Source organism: Barbus barbus (assembly GCF_936440315.1).
Source record: "Barbus barbus genome assembly, chromosome: 40".
NCBI classification, from domain to species: domain Eukaryota; kingdom Metazoa; phylum Chordata; class Actinopteri; order Cypriniformes; family Cyprinidae; genus Barbus; species Barbus barbus.
In genome coordinates this window covers 1,902,690-1,920,046 of record NC_136718.1, presented here as the reverse complement: position 1 = coordinate 1,920,046, position 17,357 = coordinate 1,902,690, and the positions used below count along the sequence as shown (strand labels likewise).

Here is a 17,357-nt window from a genome sequence, read left to right as displayed (position 1 = left end):
TATGCCCCGCCTCTCTCAAACGCGTTGTTTTCTACAAAGAAAACGACCAACTGACCCAGTGCATTGTGATTGGCCAAACACCACAAGCACGCATCGGAAATGTATCGCCCCTTTCCATAATCTCGAGCTTCAGCTTTCAAAGTAAATATAAAGACAATTAATAATGTTGTTAGTTTTACCATCAGTTCAAGCCTGAGAGTGGAACAGAGTCGTGTGACAGACACAGTGATGATGCTCGTATGTATTTGCACACAAACCTCGGTTAAGACGATTTCTGACGGGCTGTACACTCCGCTGTGATGTGACCCTGTTCCCCTCACACACACACACACACACGATGCGTTACACGCACGCACACACTGCGCAAAACTCCACATTTAAACAGTCAATAGCAAATACTTAAACTAATAGCAAAACATACTTACAGTCGCTGATTCAGAAGCGCTAGATTGTCAGAGCAAAGTCGGAATTGACACTTTTTTTATTTTAGAAATAGCCTTCGTGCACAGCCAGCCTTGTACTCTCCTAGGTTCACAAAACTGTCCTCCATAAAATGCGTTGCACATATTCAAACATTTGGGTTGTGCTGTTCTGTTGCATCTACTTTCAGAAGGCCAAATAAAGTGCTTTTGCTTTCACATAAAAACACACAGCATCTCCCTGACATGGCTGCATCAACACTACTGCGGTTACTGAAACCATGCCTTCTTTCTTTGCGTGAACATTACGCAAATATTTCCACATCGTGACATAGACATGTGAGGGCGTTTGAATGAGGCGTTTCAGCCCGGTCTGGATCAGCCTTCTCTTTTAGATAGAATAAATCCTTTTTTTTTTTTTTACATACTGCCCATACTCGGAATTCGTGCTCTGCATTTAACCCATCCAACATGCACACACACAGCAGTGAACACACACACACACACACACACACACACACACGCACACACACAGCAGTGAACACACACACACACAGCAGTGAACACACACAGACACACACCGTGAACACACACCCGGAGCATTGGGCATTTATGCTGCGGCGCCCGGGGAGCAGTTGGGGGTTCGGTGTCTTGCTCAAGGACACCTCAGTCGTGGTATTGAGGGTGGAGAGAGCGCTGGACATTCACTCCCCCCACCTACAATCCCTGCCGGCCCGAGACTCGAACCTGCAACCTTTGGATTACGAGTCCGACTCTCTAACCATTAGGCCATGACTTCCCCTTGTGTGGGAGACTTTGAGCTTTGTAACTCTGCAGATCTTATACATGCACAAACAGCTACATAACACACTAAAGAAAAGGAAAACAAGAAATCGCATCATATGACTCCTTTAAATGGACCCTTAAATTTTGCAAACAGAATAAGATTGAGCTGCCCTGTTGTATCCAGACCCATGGGCTTCTTTGCATAGAGGCAGTTCCAGTCTTCGTAGATGAGCAACGTCTTTTACAAAGATTAGGGTAAATCTAGGAAGATGAACAATACAGAATTTGTAATATACACATTTTTTTATATTTTATTACTTTTTTGTATAACTTTATTACACCCAACATTTTAGCAGTAAAATGACAATTGGGTTGAAACAGCAAATTTATTCCAGTTTTAACTCAAGCTGGAAGAACAGTAGTCCAATGAAAAGTTCAGTAACCATTGAGAACATGCATCAAATCTTAAAGTTATTAGCATTTGTCTTTCCAATAGCACCATCACAAACGGGAATGTTTGCTTGCAGACGTCTCAGCAGGTGGGAATGTCCGGTCTGCTGCCTTTGTGGGGGCCGACAGACTTCAGAGAGCTCAGGACAATCCAGCTCATAGCAAGTGCACTGAGACCTCGGCCAAACAGACTTACCTGACGGAGCTACGCGGAGAGACGATGTCTGAAAAGTAAATTAACTACCAGACTTACACAGCTAACTCATGCAATATATAAGTATGGATGAGAGATTTCTGGTAAAAAATCATGTGCATATTACAGTCAGATTAAGGATATTGAGGATATTCTATCAGTATAGTGTTCTGTATGGATGCTTTAGTCCTGCAGGGATTGCTGAAGCACAGGTGATCTATCATGAGCATGAAATGCTGAAGCCCATGAAGAAGAGGAAGAGGAGGGAATACAACAGCCCATCAGAGGAAGAGTCTGACGCTGAGCCAATGGTGCAGTTCTTTTTCTTCTTTAAATGAATGTCATTGCTGTGCTTGATATGTATTTTTACACTATTGTGCATTTCATATGATGCTTTGAGTTTTTTAATGCAATGAAATGAACTTTTGTGATTAAAGGAGGAGAAAGTGGAGGCTTTAAAAATGGATGGCAGACAGAACAAAGCTGGTACGTCATCACACTCCCATGATACACAGTAATAGTGTTACGTAACCATCACTAATGAACTAAAGTTAGATTTCATACGCTTGCACTCTGCATCCTCACAGTTATAAATCACTGCATTATTTCTTGAAAATGATGTTCCATTTACTGTCGAAATCCAGGCTTTGTTTTCCTTGTCAATATACAACATAAATTATATAAATAAAAATATACACATGTAAATGCATGTAAATATTTTCAAAATATATTCTGTATGTGTGTGTATTTATATATACATAATAAATATACACAGTACACACATATAAATTATGTAACTAAAAACTTTTATTTTGGATGCAATTAATCGCGATTAATCGTTTGACAGCACTATATATATATATATATATATATATATGCAAATGTTATTATAGTTAACTGCAACTAAATCTAAACCCAAAACCACAAAAAAGAAAAATGGTTACTTAAAAAAATGAACATTAACTGAAATAAAATATATATTACACAAAAATTTTAAATAATTTTTTTTCAGCTAGTTGCCAAAACATTTCAAATGTTTGTTTAGTTTAACTTGATGTACAAACATCACAAAAATAAAAAAAACTAATATAAAGTATACAGTTTACATATTAAAAAAATTATTATAAAAATTATTAACAAAAATTAAATGTAAAAGTAAAATATACCACTGTGACCACTATGAGCTTACAACGGTCCATTTCTGTGTTTTTACAAACTATGGGAACTATTTCTGTGTCAATGGAGCACATTCTGCTTTTGAACATTAATCGTACTGATAATAAATATAATGAAATCTATGAGTTTTGTGAATTCAGCATTCTATGAACCTAAACAGAGCATTTGAAAAGATGTCTCATGTAAGTAGTATATGAATGGATCTACATATATATTGATATGGTTTGTATCAGTTTTTGCTAATAATGTTATTATGTGTAATGTTTTCAGTGCTCTTAGCAGGTGTAACTGTGCTCTGTCTGTAGGCTCAGCAGAGAGTAAGCTGGAGATGTGGTCCTGGCCGCAGTATCTCGAGCAGCAGAAAGCTGTGGCCGCTCCAGCCAGACTCTTCCAGGAGGTTTGACTTCTGTGTTTCACTCTAGGAAGTGAATAACGCCACGGATGCAGCTGTGATGTGCTTCAGAGCGCAGAACATTAACTTGATTCATTTCAATACGGACTAGAGATTACACATTTAATAGTTCAGTTATGGATTAACATTTCTCCATGTCACCGGTCTAGACCCAGCGGGTTCCCCTGATTAAGAACAGCTTCAGACAGGGGATGAAGTTAGAGGGCATCGACCCCCAGCACCCCTCGATGTATTTCGTCCTGACCGTCGCTGAGGTACACTGACGTTTGTTATGAGTGTAATCAGTGCAGAGGAGTCTGTCTCTCATTCTCTGGACATGCTCGTCTCTAGGTCTGCGGCTTCAGATTGCGCCTTCATTTTGATGGCTATTCAGACTGCCATGACTTCTGGGTCAACGCCAACTGCCCTGATATTCACCCCGCTGGCTGGTGTGAGAGCACAGGGCACAAGCTGTACACCCCAAAAGGTGAATTACAAATCTGTTTAGATGAAAAACAAGTAAAGTAGGGGATAACCATACACTGTGATAGACACACAATTTTAGGATGAATTATATACGCCAAACAGAAGTTAGGAATAAGAAGCCTCTTCTGCACACCGAGACTGCATTTATTTGATCAAAAACACTGTAGGAACTGTAATATTGTTAAATATTTCTACAATTTAAAATAACTGGTGCAGCGCTGAAATTCTTTCTTTCTTTCTTTCTTTCTTTCTTTCTAGCAGTCACTATACTTTTGAATAGTGGTAGTGTATCACAGTTTCTGCAAAAAAATTAAGTAGCAAGAACTGTTATATACAATTATGTAACTCTATCATATATATATATATACACACACACACACATATATTTTAATACACGCAAATAGAAAACATACACTCACACTCATATTCACAGAGAAAAAAAGAATAAATTAAATGAAAAATGAACAACAACAGTTACATGAGATTTTACAAGAAATCAAGTCTAGCCATTGCTTGTTTGAAGTATATAACAATCCCATTTCCTCCAATAACTTTCCCCTTTTTCCAACACGTGGACTAGGATGGCTTATTGCTTTAACATAGCTCAAAACCATGCACTTAAAAAAAAAGTATTTATTATTTATCCCAGCTGTTATAGATGTGCTAACATACAGTTATATTTTAAATTCATATTTCAGCAATTCAACACTCTTCCCTTGCAGGATGTAAAGAAGAAGAGTTTTCTTGGTCCAACTACCTAAAAATCACCCGATCTCAAGCCGCCCAGAAGGAGCTGTTCTCCAGCTCGGTCAAAGTGAGTCAAACACTAAAGCAGTGCTGTCTTACTAACGGACTCAGTGTGAACACAGAGCTGGTTTTCTGACTGTGCAGCCGGAGACAGACTGTGGCTTTGAGGTGGGGATGAAGCTGGAGGCCGTGGACCGCATGAACCCGTCTCTCATCTGTGTTGCCACGGTAACGGACAAAGTGAGCAACCGCTTCCTGGTTCACTTTGATAACTGGGATGACACGTATGACTACTGGTGAGTTACAGCTGCGTCTCACGTTTGTTTAAAGGATGCCGTATACAGTGTTGGGGAAAGTTCCTTTTAAAAGTAATGTGTTACAATTTTGCGCTACTCCCTAAATGCGTTACATTACTGGTTACTCAAAAAAAGTAATCTGCGTGACTCACGTTACATGTAATGTTACCCCCAACACTGACCATATATACAGCAAGGCAAGGCAAGGCAAGTTTATTTATATAGCACATTTCATACACAGTGGTAATTCAAAGTGCTTTACATAAAAGAAAGTGAAATAGACATTAAAATCAATAAAAACATGGAAATCAGATAAAATAAGTATTGAACATTTTTCTCAGTAAATATATTTCTAAAGGTGCTGTTGATATGAAATTTTCAACGAGGTTCAAAAAGGCATGAAAGCCAAGACACCAGCTGAAATCAGTAATTAGAAAGCAATCCTGCCCCTCGTCAGTGGAAATTAATATAGCAATATAATATAATATAGCAATAGCCAACAATACATTGTATGGGTCAAAATTATACTTTTTTTTTCTTTTATGCCAAAAATCATTAGGATATTAAGTAACGATCGTGTTCCATGAAGATATTTTGAAAATGTCCTACCATAAATATATCAAAACTTCATTTCTGATTAGTAATATGCATTGCTAAGAACTTCATTTGAACAACTTTAAAGGTGATTTTCTCAATATTTAGATTTTTTTGCACCCTCAGATTCCAGATTTTCAAATAGTTGTATCTCAGCCAAATATTGTCATAACAAACCATACATCAATGGAAAGATTAGTTATCCTGCTTTCAGATGATGCATAAATCTCAATTTTGAAAAACTGACACTGGTTTTGTGGTCCAGGGTTACAAATTAGCTTCAGTCCCAACACCTACAGTACCAGGATTATGGAGCTTATATTATGACAAAACTAATTGAATTTGAATTGTGTAAATTTGAATTATTGACGTGTCTTTTAACAAAACTGAATATAATGTGGCATTTAACATAGTTCTGAATTAGATTTTTTTTTAAAACTTGAATAATGAACATTTGAAATTAAACAACTGATTTTTTTATGGCAGTTTTTTAATAGACATGTATTTTCAAACAGCAGATTTTTTGTTCTGAATTCTTTCAATGCAAATATCCAGTTTTAAAAAAATATAGCTTCAAGTTTTCAAGATGAAGAAGAAATTTGGAGCATTAAATTCAATATTTAAAATTCAAAGCGCAGAAATTCAGATCGTACAGAAAGTAGGTCAGAGGTCATCCACAGGGAAGAGTAGATGATCTCCGAAAAGTCGAACGAAGCCTTTACTGCGACCAGGAGGGGATATGTTCGGTTCACTTAGGCTAGTTTTGTCCTGGCCACAACATATTAACTCGTGGGAGTGTGATAATATGTCTGGCCACGAGATTATTTTGTCGATGTAATCCTGGAATCGTCGCGCAGATAGCAAGCACACTCGGGACGATTCTGGCTGAAATGCGGTTCTGTCGGCTCAGTCTCAGCATCGGTGAGATGATAATGGACCAGAGCCGCGCCGACTCTACAAAACACTTCTGGCTGAGAGACGGCTCTTTGTATCTGGGCCGATCTCGGCTGAAAGCTGTTGTACGTGCGGCAGGTCCACACTCGGTGTAGTTGTGTGTATCTGCCTCTGGCCCGAGTTAGTTTAGTGTCTCTATCTCTGGCCCGAGTTAGTTTAGTGTCTCTATCTCTGGCACGAGTTAGTTTAGTGTCTCTATCTCTGGCCCGAGTTAGTTTAGTGTCTCTATCTCTGGCCCGGGTTAGTTTAGTGTCTCTATCTCTGGCCCGAGTTAGTTTAGTGTCTCTATCTCTGGCACGAGTTAGTTTAGTGTCTCTATCTCTGGCACGAGTTAGTTTAGTGTCTCTATCTCTGGCCCGGGTTAGTTTAGTGTCTCTATCTCTGGCCCGAGTTAGTTTAGTGTCTCTATCTCTGGCCCGAGTTAGTTTAGTGTCTCTATCTCTGGCCCGAGTTAGTTTAGTGTCTCTATCTCTGGCCCGAGTTAGTTTAGTGTCTCTATCTCTGGTCTGAGTTAGTTTAGTGTCTCTATCTCTGGCCCGAGTTAGTTTAGTGTCTATATCTCTGGCCCGGGTTAGTGTATCTATCTCTGGCCTGAGTTAGCTTAGCGTCTCTATCTCTGGCCCGAGTTAGTTTAGTGTCTCTATCTCTGGCCCGAGTTAGTTTAGTGTCTCTATCTCTGGCCCGAGTTAGTTTAGTGTCTATCTCTGGCCCGAGTTAGTTTAGTGTCTCTATCTCTGGCCCGGGTTATCTCTGGCCCGAGTTAGTTTAGTGTCTATCTCTGGCCCGAGTTAGTTTAGTGTCTCTATCTCTGGCCCGGGTTATCTCTGGCCCGAGTTAGTTTAGTGTCTCTATCTCTGGCCCGGGTTAGTTTAGTGTCTCTATCTCTGGCCCGAGTTAGTTTAGTGTCTCTATCTCTGGCCCGAGTTAGTTTAGTGTCTCTATCTCTGGCCCGGGTTAGTTTAATGTCTCTATCTCTGGCCCGAGTTAGTTTAGTGTCTCTATCTCTGGCCCGAGTTAGTTTAGTGTCTCTATCTCTGACCCGAGTTAGTTTAGTGTCTCTATCTCTGGCCCGAGTTAGTTTAGTGTCTCTATCTCTGGCACGAGTTAGTTTAGTGTCTCTATCTCTGGCCCGAGTTAGTTTAGTGTCTCTATCTCTGGCCCGGGTTAGTTTAGTGTCTCTATCTCTGGCCCGAGTTAGTTTAGTGTCTCTATCTCTGGCACGAGTTAGTTTAGTGTCTCTATCTCTGGCACGAGTTAGTTTAGTGTCTCTATCTCTGGCCCGGGTTAGTTTAGTGTCTCTATCTCTGGCCCGAGTTAGTTTAGTGTCTCTATCTCTGGCCCGAGTTAGTTTAGTGTCTCTATCTCTGGCCCGAGTTAGTTTAGTGTCTCTATCTCTGGCCCGAGTTAGTTTAGTGTCTCTATCTCTGGCCCGAGTTAGTTTAGTGTCTCTATCTCTGGTCTGAGTTAGTTTAGTGTCTCTATCTCTGGCCCGAGTTAGTTTAGTGTCTCTATCTCTGGCCCGGGTTAGTGTATCTATCTCTGGCCTGAGTTAGCTTAGCGTCTCTATCTCTGGCCCGAGTTAGTTTAGTGTCTCTATCTCTGGCCCGAGTTAGTTTAGTGTCTCTATCTCTGGCCCGAGTTAGTCTAGTGTCTATCTCTGGCCCGAGTTAGTTTAGTGTCTCTATCTCTGGCCCGGGTTATCTCTGGCCCGAGTTAGTTTAGTGTCTATCTCTGGCCCGAGTTAGTTTAGTGTCTCTATCTCTGGCCCGGGTTATCTCTGGCCCGAGTTAGTTTAGTGTCTCTATCTCTGGCCCGGGTTAGTTTAGTGTCTCTATCTCTGGCCCGAGTTAGTTTAGTGTCTCTATCTCTGGCCCGAGTTAGTGTAGTGTCTCTATCTCTGGCCCGGGTTAGTTTAGTGTATCTATCTCTGGCCCGAGTTAGTTTAGTGTCTCTATCTCTGGCCCGAGTTAGTGTCTCTATCTCTGACCCGAGTTAGTTTAGTGTCTCTATCTCTGGCCCGAGTTAGTTTAGTGTCTCTATCTCTGGCCCGAGTTAGTGTCTCTATCTCTGGCCCGAGTTAGTTTAGTGTCTCTATCTCTGGCCCGAGTTAGTTTATTGTCTCTATCTCTGGCCTGAGTTAGTTTAGTGTCTCTATCTCTGGCCCGAGTTAGTTTAGTGTCTCTATCTCTGGCCCGAGTTAGTTTAATGTCTCTATCTCTGGCCCGAGTTAGTTTAGTGTCTCTATCTCTGGCCCGAGTTAGTTTAGTGTCTCTATCTCTGGCCCGAGTTAGTTTAATGTCTCTATCTCTGGTCTGAGTTAGTTTAGTGTCTCTCTATCTCTGGCCCGAGTTAGTTTAGTGTCTCTATCTCTGGCCCGAGTTAGTTTAGTGTCTCTCTATCTCTGGCCCGAGTTAGTTTAGTGTCTCTATCTCTGGCCCGAGTTAGTTTAGTGTCTCTATCTCTGGCCCGGGTTATCTCTGGCCCGAGTTAGTTTAGTGTCTATCTCTGGCCCGAGTTAGTTTAGTGTCTCTATCTCTGGCCCGGGTTATCTCTGGCCCGAGTTAGTTTAGTGTCTCTATCTCTGGCCCGGGTTAGTTTAGTGTCTCTATCTCTGGCCCGAGTTAGTTTAGTGTCTCTATCTCTGGCCCGAGTTAGTTTAGTGTCTCTATCTCTGGCCCGGGTTAGTTTAGTGTATCTATCTCTGGCCCGAGTTAGTTTAGTGTCTCTATCTCTGGCCCGAGTTAGTGTCTCTATCTCTGACCCGAGTTAGTTTAGTGTCTCTATCTCTGGCCCGAGTTAGTTTAGTGTCTCTATCTCTGGCCCGAGTTAGTGTCTCTATCTCTGGCCCGAGTTAGTTTAGTGTCTCTATCTCTGGCCCGAGTTAGTTTATTGTCTCTATCTCTGGCCTGAGTTAGTTTAGTGTCTCTATCTCTGGCCCGAGTTAGTTTAGTGTCTCTATCTCTGGCCCGAGTTAGTTTAATGTCTCTATCTCTGGCCCGAGTTAGTTTAGTGTCTCTATCTCTGGCCCGAGTTAGTTTAGTGTCTCTATCTCTGGCCCGAGTTAGTTTAATGTCTCTATCTCTGGTCTGAGTTAGTTTAGTGTCTCTCTATCTCTGGCCCGAGTTAGTTTAGTGTCTCTATCTCTGGCCCGAGTTAGTTTAGTGTCTCTCTATCTCTGGCCCGAGTTAGTTTAGTGTCTCTATCTCTGGCCCGAGTTAGTTTAGTGTCTCTATCTCTGGCCCGAGTTAGTTTAGTGTCTCTATCTCTGGTCTGAGTTAGTTTAGTGTCTCTCTATCTCTGGCCCGAGTTAGTTTAGTGTCTCTATCTCTGGCCCGAGTTAGTTTAGTGTCTCTATCTCTGGCCCGAGTTAGTTTATTGTCTCTATCTCTGGCCCGAGTTAGTTTAGTGTCTCTATCTCTGGCCCGAGTTAGTTTAATGTCTCTATCTCTGGTCCGAGTTAGTTTAGTGTCTCTATCTCTGGTCCGGGTTAGTTTAGTGTCTCTATCTCTGGCCCGGGTTAGTTTAATGTCTCTATCTCTGGCCCGGGTTAGTTTAATGTCTCTATCTCTGGTCCGAGTTAGTTTAGTGTCTCTATCTCTGGTCCGGGTTAGTTTAGTGTCTCTATCTCTGGCCCGAGTTAGTTTAATGTCTCTATCTCTGGCCCGGGTTAGTTTAGTCTCCGGCGGACCGCTGCTAGAATGAAGGAGATCAGCGCCTGAGAGAAAGATCTGGAGGTTAATCCTGAGGAGATTTCGGCGGACACATTTCTCAAGAGGAATACTTCAACTGCAAAAAGTAAGTTATTTAATTTATCTAATATTCAGTCGCGTGTTGTTGGATGTTTTAAATGCCACGAAGAGTATTTAGTAGGGATGCAACGATACCATTTTTTCAGAGTGTTCGTTAATGCTTCTCCTTGGAGAGGTTTCTCCCTGTCTGCTGGCCTCACGCGGCTTATCTGGCCTCGGGCTAATGGGGAACAGGTGCGGCCGCTTCAGCCTTGATGAGCGGGTGCAGGTGTTCCTGGTGCGTTTCCAGGGCAACGCTGATGAGAGCTCGGGACGCTCGTCACACTCCCCCCCCCCCCCTAAGCGTTGTCCTGGTACTGGCGGAGACAAATGGCGTTAGTAAGGGGGACACTGGGGGTGGGGGGGGAATGACCCCTGACAGACCTGCATAAGCCGACCAGATCTGTGATAGTCCATCCGCATTGGCGTTGGAGGCACCGGCTCGGTGGCGGACTTCAAAGCAGAGCCGGTGCGCGAGGAACCACCGGCGTCACTCGGGCGTTGGTATCCTTGGCTTTCGCCATCCACTGGAGCGGCGCGTGGTCCGTGTAGAGCGTGAATCTCCGTCCCAACAGGTAATAGCGCAGCTCCAGGACTGCCCACTTGATAGCCAGTGCCTCTTTTTCTACCGTCGCGTAGTTTCTTTCGGCTGGGGTCAGCTTCCTGCTAATAAACAAGACAGGGTGTTCCTCACCATCCTGGACTTGCGACAGGACGGCTCCCAACCCTGTCTCGGACGCGTCCGTCTGAAGCAGAAAGGGGCAGCCGAAGTTCGGGGCACGCAAGACCGGTTCCTCCGTCAAGGCCTGTTGAATCCCCCGGAACGCCTTTTCCTCCTCAGGTCGAGCTCAGGCTGCCCCTTTCTGGTCAGGTCTGTCAAGGGGACGGCTAGAGAGGAGAAGTTAGGGATGAAACATCTGTAATAACCCGCCAACCCCAAAAACGCTCGTACCTGGGACTTGGTGTTGGGCCTTGGAGCGGCACGGACAGCTTCCACCTTCTTCTCCTGGGGTCGTATGAGGCCCCGTCCCACTTGAAATCCCAGGTACTTGGCCTCGTAGAGCGCTAGGTGGCACTTAGCGGGGTTGGCGGTGAGCCCAGCCCGTCGAAGATCCGTCAGCACCCTCCGCAGACGGTCTAGATGGTCTTCCCAACGCTCCGAGTGGATGACCACGTCGTCGATGTAGGCTGCGGCATACTGTTGGTGCGGCCGCAGGAGGATATCCATTAATCTCTGGAATGTGGCTGGAGCCCCGTGCAGGCCGAAGGGAAGGACCCGATATTGCCAGTGGCCGCTAGGGGTGGAAAAGGCGGTTTTTGGTCTTGCGGCTTCCGTCAAGGGCACCTGCCAGTAGCCCTTGGTGAGATCTAATGTGGAGATATATCGGGCCCTCCCAAGACGGTCCAGTAACTCATCCACCCGGGGCATTGGGTAGCCGTCGAATTCTGAGGCTTCGTTGAGGCGACGGAAGTCGTTGTAGAAGCGGAGGGTGCCGTCAGGTTTTGGTACCAATACAATGGGGCTGGACCACGGGCTGTGTGATGGCTCAATCACCCCTAACTTCAGCATGTGCTGGACCTCTTCCTCAATAGCCCTCCGACGAGCCTCAGGGATGCGGTAGGGCCGTTGCTTAATCACGACTCCTGGGGACGTCCGGATGTCGTGTTGTAAGAGGTGGGTGTGTCCTGGCGCCGGGGAGAACACATCTGGGAACTGACCGACCAGGTGCCGAAGCTCAGCCTTCTGAGTGGCTGAGAGTTCTGGGTTGATGTCCACTGGTGCTGGTTCCACGGCGGCGAGGGCTGCGGTTTGTGCTGGGGTGCCGACCCACTTCTTGAGGAGGTTAACATGGTATAGCTGCTCGGGGCTGCGCCTCCCAGGCTGACGCACCTTATACGTGACGGGCCCCACTCCCTCGACCACCGTGTAGGGCCCTTGCCAGGTAGCCAAAAACTTGCAGGTGGACGTAGGAACCAGCACCATAACCCGGTCGCCTGTCTGGAACTCTCGAGGCTGAGTGGGCCGTAATGCCGCCGTTGGGCCTGCTGGGCTCTGGCCATATGTTCCCGGACTAATGGCATGACCCGGTCGATGCGTTGCCGCATTTCGGTGACGTGCTCGACAAGGGATCGGTGTGGAGTGGGTTGTTGGTGTTCCCATGCCTCCTTGGTGACGTCCAACAATCCTCGGGGCTGTCTGCCGAAAAGGAGCTCAAACGGTGTAAAGCCGGTGGATGCCTGCGGAACTTCACGTATCCCGAAGAGGACATAGGGCAACATCAAATCCCAATCTCGTCGGTCCTCGGTGGCCACTCTCCTCAGCATCTGTTTGAGGGTTTGATTAAATCGCTCGACGAGACCATCCGTCTGGGGGTGGTATACGGAAGTCCGCAGCTGCTTTACCCGGAGCAGATGGCATAGGTCAGCCATTAGCCGGGACATGAACGGGGTTCCCTGGTCGGTCAGGATTTCGGCTGGCAGGCCAACCCGGCTGAAGAAGAGGAAGAGTTCCTGCACGATGTTCTTCGCCGTGGCCTTCCTCAGGGGAACAGCTTCCGGGTAGCGGGTGGCATAATCAACGATCACCAGTATGTGCTCATGGCCCCAGGCCGACTTGGGTAACGGCCCCACCAGATCCATCCCGATGCGCTCGAAGGGCACCTCTATGATGGGTAGAGGTATGAGCGGTGAGGGGGGAGGCTTTGTGGGGGACGTCTTCTGACAGACGGCACACGCTTGGCAGAAGCGTTTGACTTCGGCCTCCAGGCCAGGCCAGTTGAAGCGGTCCCGTATCCGTTGCACGGTGTTCTGTGCCCCCAGATGGCCCGCTGTGGGGTGGGCATGGGCTAGCTGGAGGACAGCTTCCGTCTTGGAGTGTGGCAGCACGAGAAGTTTCTTCTTCTCCCCCCTCCCCTCGGCGACACAATAGAGCAGCCCGTTCTCCACAATAAAGTGGGGGAAAGGATGCTGCTTTGGCTGGCGGTCTTTCCCCTCCAGCACGCGGACCTGATCCCAACAATGTTTAAGCCGCTCGTCCTCCCGTTGGGCCTGTCCAAACGAGCCCCCTCCCACGACCTGCTGGTACACATCAAAAAACAGGTTAGAATTTTGGGAGGGGGACTCAGCTTCTCTCCCACTGTCGGTTGCGAGGAGAACGGGGCGGCGATGAGGTCCAGATCGCCGTCCGTGGCGACCCCCTTTTTGGCTGACAGGCCGTGCAGTGGCTGCCAAGAGGGCGTCAAGCCCCAGCCAGTCCCGTCCCAAGAGCACGTCAACAGGCAGCCTCCGCACTATGCCCACTTCGACGGGCCAGGAACCTGGGCTGGCAGAGATGGTTACACGGCGAGTGGGCACTTCCCGCATGTCCCCATGAACACACACGATCGGGAGCCAGGTTTTAGTCTCGTTGCGTGGGGGCAATATTTTGGCGTGGACGAGACTGACTGCGCTGCCAGAGTCAAGCAGTGCTTTGTGCGGCCGGCCATTTATCTTGATTTGTGCTTCTGGAGCCCCGCATGGAAGTTCCTGGTGCATTGCACAGCCTGCCATCCACGGTTGAGTCTTAGGGGAAGAAGGTGCCGTGGGCATGGATTCGTCGGGTGGTTCTGGGGCCGCTGCTCTGCCCATTGGTCGCGAGGCGCCCTCCGGCGCGTGCTGCTCCTGGACCACCCTCCGGGAAAAAGGCAGCACTTGCGCCCCACCGTCGCGGCGTTGGGCCGCCTCTGCCAGCTCGATCGCCTCCACAAGCTCTGGCGTGGTGGTGGGGTTCCGCATTCCTACAGCCTGACGGAACGCTCGGGGTAAGGCGCGCAGGAGGCGATCGATGATGACGCGCTCCGCTACCTGAGCCGCCGTTGGGGCTCCCTCCATGAGCCAGTGGTGGGCGAGACGCGTGAGTTCGCTTGGGTCCGAGCCGATCGTCTGGGCTGGTAGACCCAATCATGAAATTGCTGCGCGGCGCACACCGGGGATAATCCCACGTGAGCCAGGATCTCCCGCTTGACTTCCTCGTAGTCGGCGGCACGCTCGACGGGGAGACTGAAGAACACGCGCTGGGCTTCTCCAGTGAGAAGAGGTGCCAACGCGCTCGCCCACTCCTCAGGATCCCACCATTCAGACCTGGCCGTGGTTTCAAATAAATGGAGGAAGGCCTCCACGTCATCCTGCGCTGTCATTTTGGGAATGAGTTGCGTGGCTTGTCTCCGTGGCTCAGGCAGCGGGATGCGCTGGCAGGCGGCCGAGCGAAGATCGGCGAGCTCCTGGTCAACCTGGCCCTGCCGGCCCGACAAGATGTTCCACGATTTGCTGTTGGTGCAGGCTGACCTCGGTGAGCTGCCGGAGTAGCTCCTCCATGCTCTGGGGAGGAGTGGCTGCCTAGCGAACAGAAACAGGATGAGTGCGGAGATCACTTGCCGGTGCGAAACTTCCACTTTTATGCCCGCATTCTCCACCAGTGTGGCGCGGGGTGGAAGAATCACACGACAAGGAGAGCTCAAATAAATACCCCGGAGGGTGGATTTTATTAATAGAAGAGTCGGTGGATGGTGAAGGTCTGTGCTGAGGTGCTCTCGGTGCTCTTAGTGCTCTTCCGTGGCGTGGTGGACCGGCGCTGTGCAGGGTGCAGGCTGGGTCGCTCAAACGCTCGTTTCTGTAAGAGAGTCGAGAGAGTGTTCGTTAATGCTTCTCCTTGGAGAGGTTTCTCCCTGTCTCCTGGCCTCACGCGGCTTATCTGGCCGCGGGCTAATGGGGAACAGGTGCGGCCGCTTCAGCCTTGATGAGCGGGTGCAGGTGTTCCTGGTGCGTTTCCAGGGCAACGGGCAACGAGCTCGGGACGCTTGTCACACTACGTAAGAGAAAGCTGTACAATGTAAGTGCATCATGTTTTGTTCTTGAATGGAGGCCTAATCTGTCTGCTGCACAAGAGCAGGTTCAGATTTTAGAGTGAATGAACTTTTGAAGCATATATATGCAGTATGAAAGTACTTGTTTTACTGTGGTGGGGATTATTATGAGCAAATTTTTTTAAAGTTTAATCTGAACACTTTATATATGTAATCTGACTTTTTTTTTTTTTTACAGAAATTCTGAGCTGCTGCATGAATTTATGCATGAACATTCATCAAACATATGAGGTGCGAATTCTGGGTCTGGTCCTAATGACTGTGAAAAACTGTAATGCTTAAGATTTAATAATTACCTTACAATATATATTTATACATATATTTCAAGGCTGCAGTTTGGAAAACCTTTAATGCTGCTCAAATGGAGGTCAAGGGGACTATGAAGAGGTGGCAGATCAAAAGGGTGGACTTCAGGAGGCAGACACACTCTGTGAGTTTAAGAGTCCCGTCTCTTTAACCTTCCATACACATGACACACTATCACATTTATATCATTCAAATCACTTAAAGTATTTTTATGCTGCACCAATTTTGTTTAAGCAGCAACACTTCCCATAATATCTAAAGTACTTGTTAATTTGTAAGAAGAATTACATCAATGCTTATATTAGTCGCTTATTTACTGTCTCATTCTTATCCCTAGGTTACAGTAATCAGCTGATCAATCCGGTATCCAGACCAGACGGTGGACCTGCTCCTGGGAATGACCACAACACATCCCTGAATATCAGCGGAGACCATGTCAACAAGACCTCATTGATGGCCCCAGCACAGACCCTCAGCAAAGACTACGAGAACCAGACAAGCCCTCTGCACAGACCCTTTTTACCAGCTTCATCTACTAGCATGATGTTTCTTCAAGCAGAAGAAGTTGGATGAAATATTCTGAATGGTATCAATCCACAATCTGACTTGTGATGCAGCCTGGAATAATCACACCATGTCCGTTCGTTTGGTCAGAGGAGAACTGGTTTCCTGACTGAGCCTGGTCTTGTTTGGGTTCCTTGTCACTGATGCCTTTTGTCTTGCTTAGTTGAAGACACCTAATATTCAGCAATACTATTCACTTGACTGCACTGATGCCATTTGATAAGAACTGAACTGAATTATGACACAATGTTTATATATATATATATATATATAATATACAGTAAATATAATTTACTTGTTACTTTGTGGTTTAAAAAGTGTGTTAATGTTTATACTGTAGTGCATTTGTTCATTGTTAATATATATTTATATTAAAGTATTTGTTAATTTTATAATAAAAGCTTTTTTAATGTTTTTAAATGGTTGTTGTTGTGTTTCACTGCTGAATAACATTTAGCAGGTTCTGGGCCACATTTGGATCGGGGACCAAGCCGAGTCTCAGCCGGATCTGGCTTAAAGTGTCTGGGCCAGACCTGGGCCACATAAAATAATAGAAGTCACTCTACAGTATGCGGGCCAGATCTGGGCCACGTCAATAAATAAGAGTCATTTTACAGGGTGTGGGCCGCATCTGGGCCAGAGGAAATAGTTTGAGCCGGTTTTTAGTGTGTGGGCCAGTTTTGGGCCGGGGACCCAGCCAGAACTGGGCCAGAAGTGATGCAAGGTTGTGGGCCAGAAAACTTTTGCTATCTGGGTGCCGTTTTCTCTCGTAGTGGAAGTGTTTTGTGAGGTCTCAGGGCCGACATTGCCATAGTTACATAACATAATGGAAATGTATTATAGGAGTTATTTGCTATTTCTTATTTCATGGGACTAGCTTATAGTATAGTTTTCATGTCAGACATAGTTAACGATGACATTTTACATGTAATTGTATTTTTACCTGGCAATCCAACTCGTACACCATGCCCTGGATTTATTTTATTTCTCTAAAACATTTTTGATGGATCATCCAATGAATTCTATTACATTTTAAATTATCTTCATGTTTTCAACACTACCTACATGAGCTCAGAGAAATGTTCTATTAGTCATTAATAATCTGCCTGGTTAAAGCCGACAAAAATCATTTTATTTTAAATTCTATTTTTAAATCTCTGGCGGCGCCGTAAAGAGCCGTGGAAGCGGCAGGATTTTGGGAGCACGAGCACCGCTTGCGCACCTCCAGCGAAACTTTCCTGCTATTCACAATTTGAATAAAGGTTTTAGTAAATGAGTTTTGTCTACCTCATGTAAGATATTTAAT

At 46.0% G+C, this 17,357-nt stretch overlaps 1 protein-coding gene across 1 annotated transcript in view; it reads left to right on the top strand.

Annotated features, from left to right (window-relative positions):
- LOC306859350 (lethal(3)malignant brain tumor-like protein 1) overlaps nt 1-17,357 on the top strand; it is a gene marked incomplete at both ends in the record, with an annotated part of 41,156 nt that overhangs the window by 2,407 nt on the left and 21,392 nt on the right. The window contains 8 exons of the mRNA XM_079400360.1: nt 1,733-1,886; nt 2,036-2,159; nt 2,286-2,334; nt 3,330-3,421; nt 3,586-3,690; nt 3,767-3,902; nt 4,624-4,715; nt 4,793-4,944. Coding sequence (XP_079256486.1) covers nt 1,733-1,886; nt 2,036-2,159; nt 2,286-2,334; nt 3,330-3,421; nt 3,586-3,690; nt 3,767-3,902; nt 4,624-4,715; nt 4,793-4,944 — 904 coding nt within the window. The remainder of the gene's footprint in view (nt 1-1,732; nt 1,887-2,035; nt 2,160-2,285; nt 2,335-3,329; nt 3,422-3,585; nt 3,691-3,766; nt 3,903-4,623; nt 4,716-4,792; nt 4,945-17,357) is intronic.